Raw genomic sequence first — 14,755 nt, forward strand, 5'->3', positions numbered from 1 at the left:
GGCTGCAAGTGAGTCTTGTACGTTTGTCTGTTAGCTGGGCTTGTGGTCAGCCTCGGACTAGCTTGGGTTATCAGCTCGCAGGTGTGAAAGTTAACTAGAACCAGTGTATTCAAGGGTGGACTCGATAGCAGTATGGTCAGTGTGCTAGTTTAGCAAAGAAGTTGGTTCACCTAAAGAAGTTATAGAGCTCTGAACAGTTAACAGAGCTTTTCAGCAGCAGCTTAAGTGTTATCCCCCTGTGCTTTCCAGTGAGCTGAAAATCCCATCAATATTTCCAGCCAGAGTCCTTTTTTCTCCCACTCTCTTCAGCTGGTCTTTTTACATGAGATAACGGATATCCCTCTTGGATAAGTGCCCACACCTAAATATTGTCTCTAATCCTTATGCCAGGTCTTTCACTTACACGCTCATCACTGCCACACTGTTCCTCCGTAGAGTCAATTGCTCTTTGGGCTGGTACTTTGGAGACAGTTGAAGTTACTATTTCTAGACTGTTGTCTTGATGACATCCTAGACCTATCATCCTCCAGTGAAGTGGGACAGCTGAACAGCACACAATTGAAAGAATCTAGGGCAAAATTAAATAAGAGTTCTGCACGTGGCACAAACTGCCTGGTTTGATCTAGAATGGAAGCTATGAACTATTTCACAGTGGGATGTGAAAGTTTATTAGTTGTCTAGCATGCTGCTTTCTTTTCCAAAGGACTGACACAACCTCCTTCATGACCTGCTAATTCTCTTCCCAACGGTCACCACTTCATGGCCATGCCAGTTTTTGATGCTGAGATGTTGGCTTCAAGCTGCAGGGCATGTGGAACATCTGAGGTTCTGCTGGAGAAGCAGCCTCTCATAAACTTCCTGGCACAATACCAGAACCAGACATGCTGAGTGTCTCCTCCTGCCAGCTGCAGGCAGTAGCTCCTCTGGCTTTTAATAAACAGCAGGCCAGGTTGGAGGAGTCACCATGTCCAGTCTGAAATGCAACGTCTGCTTTAGGAAACCCTCCACCTCCACCACACAGAATTTCCCCGTTGTTTTCCTCAGGAGTTTCTCCAGTCTTTAAGCCTTCTCCCAGCAGCAGCTTTTTTTACCTTGCATTATTAGAGAGCTCACTACCCAAATAATTCTCAAAATCCTTTGTCACCCACACTTACTTCACTTGGATTCCAATTTCCTTATCTTCTCATGTCAAATGCAATCTACTCCCATATCATCTCTCTTCTTTTGCCCGTTATCCACCCTCCCACTGTAAGGCAGTTGTTGCAATTAACTCCTGGTTTTGTAACATCCAAATGCTCCAATTTCTTCACATACTCTCCTTGACTGCCCCTGCTTCCCTCTTACTTTGAGTAGAGGTCAAGAATAGCAATTTTGCTCACTTTCTGATCTTTTGGAGGTGTCTGGGTTTTTCCCTACCTTCACTTTTAAGACTGACCGTTGTCCCCTATTGCATATACACTTCCAGCATACTAGGAACTTGAATGGAAAGTCACCTTGACCAAAAAGGACTAAAGATCAAGTGGTACCTGCTTTGGGTTAGTGCAGGTTTGTAGAAGTCTCTTTGGACCTGACGAAAGGAATGCTGAACCACTGTCCCATGCCAGGGCGGACCCCATGGACTTCTCTCCAACTGGCTTACACGAGTATCAGTTAGTGAGGGAAACGTTTCCCTCCAAAATCCCAGGTTTCTGCAAATACAGAAGTGCCTTATGCCTGTTAATTTTTATTTCTCCTTACACTTTCAATTTATGTCTGCTGTGGGGTCTCCAATTGTTCACTGCCCCATCGTGTCCCAAAACTTTTCACACTCACTCCCTGCCCCACCTGTCTCCTCTTTCATCAGTCTTGCTAGCCATCCTCAGTCTCTTTTGCCCCAATTATCTCTGCCAAACAAGTTCAGCTGCTTATTGTGCTGCCTTACCTGCTTGACATCTCTTTGATGAACCTAGATCAAATTCTTCCTGCAAGTTGCCCATTCTTCCCGTTGTTTCACTCCTTTTCCTTACATCTGCTTTGAGTTGTGCTGCGGCTCCTGTCTCATCCTTTAATTTTAGAGGTCACTGAGCTACAGAAGAGGTGCCCCAGTTTTATGGCCTGAAAATCTGGCCACTTTGTACTTTTGGTGCCTGAAGTGAACGTGTTTTACCGTAACTCCCTGTGCGAGTCTTTACAGGGTGCGATTAAATACGGGAGGTCAGCAGATCAGTAGTGCCCTGAAGAACCAGTTAATTAAGGACTTTAAAGTATTCACCATCTGTAAACAAAATCTGTATTTGAAACCAAAACTGTCTCCACAGCAGTGCCTGGGTTTGTGTGGGACAAGATCCAAAGCCCAGTGAACTCGGGGAAAGGGGAGGGGAGGACCCTTCACTGATTTCCATATCCTTTGGATCAGGCCCCTTATTTCCTTTAGCAGTGATAAAAGGATGCACAAAGCACTGGGACTGTACAACTTCATTTTATTTTGTGTGCTTTTATAGGATATAAATAAATGACAAAATTACAAAATTTATAACTGGAAGCCCAAGCATATTTACATAAGTATTTGTTGCAGTGAGGCTACTATTTACTGTTCTCCTATACAATTTTCCTTTTGGTACCATATTTTTAGTGTTATTTTTTTACTGTCAGTTGACTACGTACATATCAACAGTGAATAGGCAAAAATATGTACAAGGAACTATTTTGTTCAAGTAAATTGAATACTGTATTAAAAGTATGTCATCACTCAGCGCTATGATTAGGTTTAACTGAACCATATACAATTATCAGGTTTAAACCAAGTTCAATTATCCATTTTTTTGGAATTTACCAACTGATGATTCTAACTGAAAACCTCAGCTGGATATGAAATAATAATTAAAAAAAACATTAAGACAACCACACAATTTATCAATATCTCTATAATGAACTTCAAAATGATTCACAATTTGACTGGATAGAACAATATACGTTAAAATGTCATTTTTCTCCTATAGTGATATTTGTACTGTTATAATTTCAGTTCTACATAAATATACATCATGGTATTATACAAATACTCCACAGACATTAAAAAAATTAAAACACTTCAAAGAAAATGTAAGTAAATCTTATTTAATCAAATCTTAAGCAAATGCTTAACTATTTTGTTCCATGAAAACATTTTTATTACTTTGGAATTTTTTTCTTTTTCTCACTATTTTTATTTAGAAAATGTTTTGCAGTAGAATTTTATCAACACTCTTCCAAACAAGCTTTCTGTGACAGAAATCTTGATAGCAAAATCCATGGTTTTGACTTTTTTTAGAACCACTGAGATTATTTTTTAAAAATACTATTAGAATTCATGGCTATAGCAATGCTGAACTGCATAAACTGTATGTAGGTGTAGTAGAATGACCATTCCACTTTCATTCCAGACTGATCACACAGAACATCCAGTGCACTGATGCTACAACTCTCATAATTTCCATAATGCTGCAATAGCAGTGGTTTACTTAACTTTAAAATAAACACTATTTGTCATAATTAATCTGGCTTCCTTCCATAAATATTCATATGTTTTCCTATAGTACTTCTCTTCCATAAAAATATCTAATAAATGTTTTCTGTGCATTATTAATAACTTTTTCTAACCATTCATAAAACTCTGATCCTTTGTTACAATGCAAGAGGTTCCTATTTCTGTAGAGGATCAAAGGACACCAATGATTACATATAAAACCAGCGCACACAGAAATCAGGGTGCCTAATTTCTTGTCACTTTAATGAGTTCTTTATTCAACACAGTAATTATTAATGAATTCAGTGGTTTCACAAATACTCTATTTATTAATTCTGGTTCTACTTCAATTAAAAACTGCCAAGATTTAAATAAAAAACCAATCAAATATTCTACTCATAGGCAGCATTAGTGTTAGTTTAGAGACCTTTTGTTTTTCTTAAAAAGTAGAATTCTAAAATAAGAAATCAAAGAAAGCACTGTGGCAGAGTCACAAGGGAGAACTGCGTGAAAAATAAGGTTTCTCACTCCTCTTGTGGACTGTAATTTGAAAAGTCTTCGTATAGTGTCATTCTTCTGTCAGTGCTGCAGGAAGAAGAACATCACCAGAAATGACCGTCAGCCTTTTTTGTTAGTTACAAGGCCACTCATATACAGTGCAGTCTTCCTCTCTGCTGGATTGAAACGTTGCCATAAAGGAAAGGCTGTGCTGTGACTGCTTGGCGTGCAAGGCACAACAAGGAACAGGGGGACAGTTTTGTATCAGAAAATGGTAGTTTCATACTTGGTATTAATGCCTCTTTTGGCTTCTTGTCCAGGTTCAACAATCCATGGTAGGTTCGCCAGAGTCTTTTGTTCAGAGGGATCTATCTGCTTTAAGACAAACGCAAACATACAGACGGGTTACCATCTCTGGGCACAGCATCGCTAGCAGAAGTTTTTTCTTTAAACGAATAGAACACAGAACACATCCTGTATCGACAACGTCCTACAGCAGCGAGTGCGGCGGTCTACGCTCCCACGTACCCACGGTTGCCCTCTTTTTGCGGTTTAGATCAGAGCTGTGTCCACCCCCAAGCTATAGGGCATCATAGTTCGTTAAAGCCATCCTTGATCTTACGAAGTCCTTTTGCTACCGAGACAGACGATGGCATCAGGAAATGTTCTTGCTTAAAATTTTATGGAGGAAGATTCTGTGGCAATGGATGACAAAGTGTACAGTCATACATTTTTTTCCCCTTCCTCTCATCCAAGAATTAAATATCACAGAGCATGGCTCTCACTTTATAGCCAGTGAATATGATACAGTGTGCAGTCATTTTTCCCCTTTCCCTCCCAGATCACTTGTTTTAAAATAGTTTTCATAATTTTTTTAAAACCTCTACCATAAAAGAGTATTTCTCTGTCACCTATGCACTTCAGGAGGGCACTTTAAAGACAGTCAATATGTAAGTTCCAATGAGCTTGGATTCTAAGGCATTTGAGATTCCAAAGAAAATATTGAATCCCAGTTTTAGACCAGGAGGGTCTGCTGAGGGTCAGAAAAAAAAAAAAAGGGGAGGTAAGAAAAGAAGTTGCTTGGCATGACAAGACAATTGTAAATTGATTTGGATTTGTAATTTGATTGGTATACATATGTAGTGATTGTGTACCAAAGAAGTTTGGTGGGGATTTTATTTCTCAACAGGAGATCAGGAAAGTCCATGGAACTGCAGAGTTTTAGAGGTCTGCATTGGCTGTGATCCTCAGCACTTAAAACCTGGATTTAGACCGAATCAATTAAAGCTCTGCAATTACTATAAAAGATATATGCACAACACTAGCCAAGCAACTTCTTAAACTGGAGGAATCTGAAATGAGCAGTTGTTCGAAACGGCTGCCCATGCTGCAGAGACACAACTTACTTATACCGGCTGATGAGCAGAGGTGGCACGACTGAGACACGGAGCGTTTCTGACTCGAGAGGTATATTTATTTATACGGCTTCTAGTGTATCAACTCTTAACTGTATAGCTGAATTTCATTTTTTGCATGCACAACTGCCTTCTACTTACCACTGACTTCCGAATACTAACACGTGGTTTGGGAATAGGTTTGGAGGGTTTGTTTTCAAAGCTTTCTGGGAGGGTTGAAGAATGGCCCCCTTTCCGTGCTTGTAGTGCAAGCTGATAGGCCACCTCAAATGCTTGTCCTAGTGTAAGAATGATTTCGTAAGCTAAATTCTGGAAAAAAACCAAAAACAGTTAAAATTGGAGTGAGGTTGAAGTATTGTCAGATACATGAAGTGGGGTAGTACTGGCTACAGAAGTGATTTCTAATGTAAATAATTAAAATCACCCTGGTAATAACTTCCTAAGCCTCTGCAATATTTACATCTGTCATTTGATTTCTCATTGATGAAAACCAATCTAAATGTAATCTATTGTACTGAAAGTAATTACTTCTAAAAACCTTGAAAAACATTGTCTCACTAAACATGAAACCAGGAGTGGGTGAGTGTGTGTCGTCTCTTTTTAGAACAAGTACGTTAACCCCCCCAGCTCCCACCCATCTTGCACTACTGCACGGATGTGACGTTCAGCCTGGCTCTATTTCAGAACTCCTCTGCTGACCCGTCCTCCTCCAGAGCTGGCAGCCCGACGCGGGCGCCTCTGGATGCTCTGTGCTCCCACCGAATGGCCTGGGAAGCAGATGCAGAGTTGGTGTGACACTTCCAAAAGGACAAAAAGCAAATGTCGCGAGCGCACACTCTGCTTCACAGATGCAGGGCACCCATGTGTGCATGAAAGTCAGCGCTCTGCTTCGGATGCACGTTTCCAGTGCTGCGGAAACCTTCTTATGCTTTTGTTTTCTAGAAGTAGAAATGTTTGAGCTTAAACCGGCAAGTCAGAAGACTCTTGTAAGTGGGGGCAGGGGGGTTAGTGTGTATCTCCAAAGAAGTCAGGCTCTTAAGACTAAGACCAGTTTGGTGGTACAGGTAGAATACTTTAAGTTCTCATTACATATGTGGAAAAAAACCTGTTGAAAGGTTTATAAAGCATGAATGAGGAACCAGCGGGTCGGTGTAAATATTTTTTCAGTACAGTTTACATCTCTGAAAAAGCAGCTCTGAGTTTCAAATCTGACCTTGTCTAAACTGCAAGTGAATTTTGATGGCAGTTTTTCTTCAGGTTTGTGGGTTTGTTTTAGTGTATTTATTTCTAGGTTCCTACTAGAGCCTATTTCTAGGCTACTAACTTTGCAATAATGTTTTGAAGCCCTGCAGAGCAAATGCAAGCCTGCAGGCTTGCCTCCTTATGTCCTACAGTCTTCTCAGAATAATTCATAAATCTTTGCTGTAATTCAGAAGCTACCCTCTGCTTCCTCAATCTCTGTAGCCCGTAGTTGGAAGCAACCCTGCATTGCTTTGAAACTAGGTGTTCCCTTAAAATTCCCACGTTTCTGATGTAATTTTAAATGAGATGATATCTCTTTAGCTAGTCAAGTCTAATTTTGAGTTTGCAATAAGCCAGAAAGCAATGTAGGACACTTGGAAGGACACTTTCTGCCCTTCCATCGTTAAAACACAGTTAAAAGGATAAGCATTTTATTTCACGCCCCACACTGTAACTTCACTGTAGTCATGAAGAAATTCCATCCCTTTGTTATCACACATGTATACTGAGATAGTACAGGCTAAATTCAGCATTTTTAGCTCATTAGAAGAGCTTCTTATAAAGGTGCCAGGTCTGGTCTTTGTTAGGTCAGACAGAAAATTATACTCCTCCAATGGGATATGCTCTCAGCTGTTACCACTGCAGTCACAACAGCAAGCTAGCCAAAGTTTCATCGCTTCCCAAATAAAAACATCTGCCTGATTTGATAGCAGTAGTCTCCCACTTGTCTCCCCTTTAACTTAAGGAAACTGGCCAGGACCGAGAAACACTGAGGATGCAGTTTGCCAGTGGAGTAATAGACTAAAGCGACTATTATAAAGTACCCTGCCTTTTAGCAGAACGCTGGCTATGGAATTAAGAACAGAGAGTACAATTGTTAAAAATGTACAGAATAATATTATTTGAAATGGAGTACACCTATGAGTAGGACAAGAATATTATTCTAAAGACATCTTAATCAGCTGTCGTGACAGTAAGATAGTGTACTATATCATCATGGGATTGTCTACAGTGGATATTATTATTGCTAAGGAATACATCAACAGGACAGGGTGTAATAATGGCTTGGAGAAAAAGCAGACTGTAATACTAGTGGGACCGAAAAAACGCACCATCCAGTGTGGCGTACAAAAGGGTCACAGAGACAGGCCTGAAAAAGCTCTGAGATAAGAGTGGAGACAAGCAGAAAGTTTGCCATGCTGAGCCATAAATCTAGTCTGGGTCCTGCATCTTGTCAGAAGTCACTATGATTTGTTTTCTTTTGTAGTCTGTAAAATGAAAAAATAGGCCTGCCTGGAGCCTGAAAGCCATGGGAAACATGTAACTGTTTCTATGGTTAATAAATATTTGAAATATAGCAAATAAAACAGAACATTCACTGTTCTGTTCGATATTCAAAATGTAAACTGAACCATAACATGTACATAAATTTCATACACTGGGTACTGTGGTAGAGCCTTGATGGAGAGAAGTCTGCAGATGGAGGCAAGGAGGGCTTTAAAATTGTACCTTGTAAGATTTAAAAAAGTTATCTGAAAAATTGTATTTTGAAAAAAACAGCAGTAAATAAGTTTGGTTTGAAGAATTTCTCACCTGTAGTACTAGGAGAGGATTATGAGGATTGAGTTGGTACGGATTCTTGCAGGGGCTATACGAGAGAGGGAAGAGAAGGATTTCCTTGGGATGGGGTGGAAAACCAAAACCACAAAATCCATTGTGGAATTTCTTCTGAGAGAGTGGGGAGACTATTTGAATTTTTTACATGTGGCATAAAAGGAAGGAAACAGGTCTGCCTCTCCAAAAGACGCTTAGCACGAAAGTTGTAGACCCTGTGCTCGCTGTAGAAGACATTGACCCTTACAGCATCCCATCGAGCTCCTTAGGAAGGCGGAAAAAATTTTAGGACCGCGGTGCTTCTGCGGCTGCTACAGTCCTGCTCCTTGCTTGGCACAGCACAGAAGGAACGTGAGTAAGCTAACGCCTTTTAAGCAACAATTTCTGGGAGATGAGAAATTGAATTCAATTGCCTTGTTTGCCATGTAATGTTACAATTCAATGCCCCAGCACAAGCCTGAGTCAGGATTCTTCAGCCGCTTTAACTCAGCCAACCTATTACAACAGCTAATTGTTTTCTTACATTTTAACTGGCTTTTTTACTGTGTTAAGTTGCAGCAGGCACTGCTTCTTCATTGCATTGTAATGCTTCTATAAAGCTATGTTGAGGCTTTGAGAATATTTTAAGAGAGAGAGTAAGATCGCTGTCTTCTGAGCTATAAAAACTTAAAATGTCACTTGCAAAGGAATTTTTGGAAAAACTAACATTTTGCCTTTTGGGGATAGCACTTTTGATGTAATGAGGATTTTATGGGTTTTTGCTTTTAAGTGATGATTTTTTCTTCTTCTTTAAGATCAATGACAAATGTGATCTTTTTTGAAGATTGAATTTACTGAAGAAGTTTCCTTTGGAGTTCCGCAGATGATTAGTGTGAGCTACCCATCACATCGGATGTGTAGGAATGTCAATTAGGACACCCTGTGTTCAAGGTACCGAACTTAAAATGGCAGTTGGCAAAATCGAGCAGAACAGAGTATATGGAATCTTTACTTGAAAAACCTGAAAAATCCCAACCCAGTTCAAAATATCCATCCCTTGGGATGAAATCAGTTGCCTACTGTTTAGTCATACTAAGGGTCTTCAAGGCCAAATGTAGAGGAATTCTACTACAAAAGCCTGACAAGAAGGGAAGGTTACTTACTAGCAGCAGGAGTTATGAGTGATGCAGAGCTGAAATACCTATACATTAACAGTGTTAAGTACACATATGCTTTATCCTTCCAGACCACAGATCTTTTACTTTTGGGTGGATCTAGAAAGGGCATTTGTCTGCACTTTCCACCGTGTCAGCCTTTGTGCATTCGAGGGGAAGAAAGCTCAGCTCGCCAAAGCTGGTGTGATGAGACCAACGTGGTTGGCATTTGCTTGCGATGGCTGTGGACTCCTGGGATGCATGAGGCTTTCGTGATCAGGCACTCTGGCAACTTATTCTTGATCCTTTCTCATTTGGGATTTAAAGCAATCGTGGATGGCAAACTCTTCTGAATCCATCTCTCTCTTTTAATACAGCACAGAAAGAGATCTTGTATGCAATGGGAGGATGGAAACAGGCCTTCAACGTGGGCCTTCATGCTGTTGCAAAAGCCATCGATGTAGATGAGAGAGGAGCGAATTGTTTGCTCGTGACCTGAAAGCTCCTTGTACCAAAGCATGCTCCACCTCAAGAAGTCTGCCAGGAGCAACTGAAATGTTTCACACATTCCACCTCATATGCCCCAGAGAGGGGGCTGCCTGGGCACGCCGTCTTGGGGTACTGCGAAGGAAAGACGTTTGCTGTTCTGGAGACATGGGGATGCCACGCTGATTGTACCTGGATGATCATATGGACAGAGAAAAAGTCCCCTAATCCCCTGGAAGAAGGCAATGAACAGAACTTTGAAACCTGAATGCATGCTTTTTCTTCTCTACTAAGTATGTATACTAGCAGTTTCCAGTTCTTATCCAGCTTAAGTCTATGCAACAAATGACAAAAGAATACAGAAAAGAAGAAAAAAGTCTTTGTGTTATGCAGAGCACCAGTCTAATCCTTGGCACAAGCCAGAGCGGAAATTGTTCCAATTTATGCTGGTTGTTTTCTATTCATAGGTGCATTGGGCAATGAAGGAATATCTGATGGAAATTACTTTGGATGTCTCCCACATGTGAACCGGAATTCAGTATAGGAACTGTTATGGTTTGTTTCTCCAGAGGAATCCTTCACTGGTAGTTTTAGGGCTGGTTTATAAGTGAATGAGAATGAAGTAGATTTCAAATATTGAGCAATAAATCCTCTTCTTTCCCCAAACCTGGTCCCCTTCAATATTCTTTAATCGTCTGATGTTTTTGCAATTTTGATTGTAGAATTTTAACTCTGAGTAGACAAGTTACATGTACAGTCACTCCTAAATAGTATCAGTATCAATGCTGGTAGCTGACGTCACTACACTAAAATGCTTTCCCATCTGCAAAAAAATTGTTCTTGCCCACATTTCCTGAGGAACTGAAGGACTTAAGAGAGTGAAATTTCTTCATACCATTGCAGGTATTGTATTACCATAATAGATACGATTTAAGATGTATCTTTTTTACACCTTAATGTGGATTTCTACTATTTCAAACTTTATTTTTCTTGATGCGATTGGACTTCTATCCATTGACAAATGGGTAGCATTGCTTCTATTAGCAAACTGGAAGATCAGGCTAATATATGTCTTAGAATTTAAATAGAAAATTTCATTTACTGTATGGTTGCATTCTGAATACCTAGCTATTTTTTATGGAGCTTGTACTTGCATCAAAAATGCTAGATCCTGAGAAATAAAACAACACGAAAAGAGAATATTTGAGTAGGTAACACCCCCACTCCCCCCCCGATTATGTTGCAGGAGAAAACTAAGTTAAGACAGTTAGACATTAAAATTTCTGTATTGCTTAAAATAGCCATTTAAAGTGCTTGGGGTATTAAATGCTCCTCCTAAGGTATGGGAAGTGAGCAAAATGTTGCAATTATTCCTGGATCGCTATTCTTTCCTTGCCAAGCAAGGAGAAAATGAATTTCATCTGCTCTACCTGGGTCTACGTTTGTGCTTGATTATTAAACCTATAAATGGAACTGCAGTACTTTGAAACCATTAAGAAGTATTTAAATGGATCAGGAGAAATAATAACCTCACTCAATCAGTCTAATTTCAGTTGATTCACTCATCGCTAAAATCTATATAATGTAACATCTTGTTGACCATAGTCTATTTTTAACACAATTTTGAAGTTTTTTCTACTCCCTGTGGACACAAAAATGTCAGCAGAGAATTTCAACAGAAGCACTGAACCAAAATGCTAAAATTCCTCCTAACCTACCTTCCTGTACATCTTGTTATTTTAACTCTCCTACATGCTATCGCTCCGCAGTGACTCTTTACCCAGTCCCAAACAAAATGCCTCAATTCAGACAGCTCTATTTTTTTTTAAACTTAGATTCATGTAAGCATGTTTCAAGAATTCATACACATTATACCATATTAAAATAATTTTTTCTTGAAGGATTTTAAAGTTTTAATAGCACTGCAAATTCCTCTTGACCTTAACTCAAAGGGTAAGTACTCCTGGAAGTTTTGGACAGTAAGCCCTCTCAGTCCTAAAAATTAGAGCTACTACTCATTTCACCAAATTTAGCTGAAAACAGCATGACTGATTAATTGACATGTGTCCATGATTTTTTGAAACACTAGTAGCCCGTGCATCACCACCTAAGAAGCATATATGGAGATTACTGAGGTGAGTTATTTCAGATGGGGAATGAGATAATTTCAGAGAAAATCTTTGCTCTTCTCCAGAAATGTCCTTTTACTATCCCATAGCAGATTAGTCTTTTCATGTGGTAAACGAATGATACCTTCCATTAATCACCATATACCCTGAAAATGTTTTAACAGAATTAAAGATGTATTACTGTTACAAAGAACTATTAAATGAAGGATATTCTGTAAACTGACCACATCAAACGCAGTGAATACATGGCAGTAGTGGTGATTAGTCTTCAAGTCTTTAGTGATGTACGCAAATGTAGAAAGGTCTTCAGGGTCTTGTGCAGCGCAGGAAATGTTACGGATTTCATGTTCAGCAATAATATTCTGTTTAAAAAAAATATTTTCAATCAATTTAGGAATTAAATGTAAAAGAGCCATAAAAGGGGTGGGTTTAGATTTGCATTTTGCTGTGCTGAAGTATTTCAGAAGTTTCTTATTAAGACGAGAGTCAACACACCCCACGTGTGATATTACAGAGGTCATTGGAATTTTGACCCTCTCCAATGATGCCTAAAACTGCCAATAATCTGGTAGGAAACAATTACATTCTAGCGTCTCCCCTATGAGTCTGCTTGAGTTCTGTACAGTTTATTCAGTGTCCTATGACAAAGGGACACCTTTCCTGGCGTACAACTGTAAATACAGTTTCAAAGCACTACACAAGCATCTTATGATGCTGCTGGTTTTCTGTATAATGATCACTACATGACACTGGTTCAATCTACTGATGGACAGGATCTGGTGAAACCCAACAGGCTCAATATCCAGGTTTTTGCACTAGTTTGACAAATTTCAGCTATACTTTTTCAAGAGAAGAAAACAAACCACCAAACATGACGTATAACTGAAACCCTGAGCTCTTGAAAGGCTTCTGCTTAGTAAAAAGATAACTACAGGAGGATCTGGCAACTTTTCTCCAATTACTGACAACAGCATCCTGTAAGAGAGATGTAGAAAAATTAAACCATTCATGCACCGAGCAACACTACTTGCAACAGCCAATGTAAGCTATAGCATACTATTGAGATAAAGGTGGGGCATGGCTGTCCGATGAAATAAAAAAAAGCTGTCTTAAAGCTTTGGAGAAAACTATGAATATTCATTACATAAATTGCTGATATGTAATTATTGTGTTCAGGCCAAAGGAACCATGAAGCCAGAGAAGATACTGCAGAGCGGCTTATGATTAGGCCTTGCTTCAGCAACACACGCATTTCCAATGATTTACTGAAACAGAAGGAGGATTTATCGAATACGAATTTACTTAGCCGTTAGTTTATACGCTTTTCGGAATTGTGGCCCTGCTGGCTGTAGCTCTGGCTTTTCCACAAGACCCCAAAGTGAACAAGCCTGCTGCAGCATGACGTCGCTATTGCACCACAGAACGTGGACGTCCGTAGTGTCCCGGTCCCCGCAGAGCCACCGTTTGCTGCTGTCCAAGTTAAAACAATCTCTCAGCATCTGTGGTTTTCCCTCACCCCTCTCTTTTTCTTCCCACCTCCTCTCCTCCCCCCCTTTTTTTTTTTTTTTTTGTTAAGGAACAGGAAATATATGCAACTAAGTCACTGAAGGTGCTTTGCCATATCTTCTTTCATTTGCTAAGTAGCAACCTTCCCCCCTTGCATGTAGGTGTCAAGTTTTCAAAAAGACACATTAATATATCTAATTGAAGAAATGGCTTAGGAAAAATCTTAATAAAAAGCATTCCAAATTTCAAATTATGGAAAAAAACGAGATAAGGAAACCATTACTGAAGAAATGAAATAATCCTCTTAATCTTAAATTGTTGCAACATACTTGATTATTTCTCTTTAATGCATTATTCATAAAAATGACAAAACCAGTACTTATGGTTCAATATATGCCAATTTATAATGACATGTATAAGCTCTGCTTAACAATCACTGGCTTTTTATGTTACTTTAAGCATTTTATTTGCTTTTTTCTCAAATTGATAACTTTTACCCTCAATAAAGATTTTGATGAGAATTACAATTATACGAAACCCAGGGATTTATTTAGATAGCCACAGATATACTTGTAATACACTGTCATTGATGTTGTATTGGCAACATTACAGTTTAGAAGGCAGAAAGAATTAAAGCTTGGAAGGTCTTAAAATCATGTAAAATATTTATGCCAAATCATGAGCCACAAAGTAGTCAGCTAAGTTACGCAGGGTATGTGAAGAGAGCTCTGCTAGGCTGAAACTTTTCTGAGGTGACCTCGGGTTGACACAGGGCTTTGCTCTTTAGTCAAAACTCATTTTAGTCAAAGATTATTTTAATGTTTTAACTTTAAGCCAAGTGAAGTTTGGATATGTATCCATATCATGTTTGTTTTGAATAAAATAAGCTATACCAAAAATAAATTTTCTGGATGAAAATCAGCAGTGAAATTGAGCTTTTTCCCTAGCTTCTATAGGATATCCTCTGTGATCGCTTTTCAAAATTAAACATGCTTTCAGTGCACACGTTTACTGTTTCCTGGGGTAGACCCATGGTCTTATTCTGTGGAAATGACAAGGCTGTGAACCAGCTCGCTGCTCTGGGTACGCTTCTCAGGCTTTGACCGACACTGTACAGTCGTCATTCTAAAAACTGTCACTCCGTTTGGCAAGAGGAACCTCCGGCGCTTCTCAAAGCAGGGAGGCTGAAACTCGGCTCTGGTTCTGCCAAGGAAATACCTTGGAGAGATCAGGTTTTTGCTAAGCAGC

At 39.4% G+C, this 14,755-nt stretch overlaps 2 protein-coding genes across 10 annotated transcripts in view; one reads left to right on the forward strand and one right to left on the reverse strand.

Annotated features, from left to right (window-relative positions):
- APAF1 (apoptotic peptidase activating factor 1) overlaps positions 1-10,372 on the forward strand; it is a 58,574-nt gene extending 48,202 nt beyond the window's left edge. For 4 of the 9 annotated variants that reach the window (XM_010561923.1, XM_010561913.1, XM_010561920.1 and 1 more), the window contains 5 exons: positions 5,172-5,449; positions 6,082-6,383; positions 8,416-8,604; positions 9,048-9,183; positions 9,764-10,372. The gene's annotated coding sequence lies outside the window, so the exon portion shown is untranslated. The remainder of the gene's footprint in view (positions 1-5,171; positions 5,450-6,081; positions 6,384-8,415; positions 8,605-9,047; positions 9,184-9,763) is intronic. The other 5 variants (XM_010561918.1, XM_010561915.1, XM_010561924.1 and 2 more) reach the window with 3 other exon arrangements.
- Positions 2,889-14,755, reverse strand: part of ANKS1B (ankyrin repeat and sterile alpha motif domain containing 1B) — a 425,224-nt gene continuing 413,357 nt past the window's right edge. The window contains 3 exon segments of the mRNA XM_010561984.1: positions 2,889-4,357; positions 5,539-5,706; positions 12,226-12,363. Coding sequence (XP_010560286.1) covers positions 4,247-4,357; positions 5,539-5,706; positions 12,226-12,363 — 417 coding nt within the window. The 3' untranslated portion in view covers positions 2,889-4,246.

Source organism: Haliaeetus leucocephalus, unplaced genomic scaffold (genome assembly GCF_000737465.1).
Source record: "Haliaeetus leucocephalus isolate CR32 unplaced genomic scaffold, Haliaeetus_leucocephalus-4.0 Scaffold151, whole genome shotgun sequence".
Classification (NCBI taxonomy): Eukaryota; Metazoa; Chordata; class Aves; order Accipitriformes; family Accipitridae; genus Haliaeetus; species Haliaeetus leucocephalus.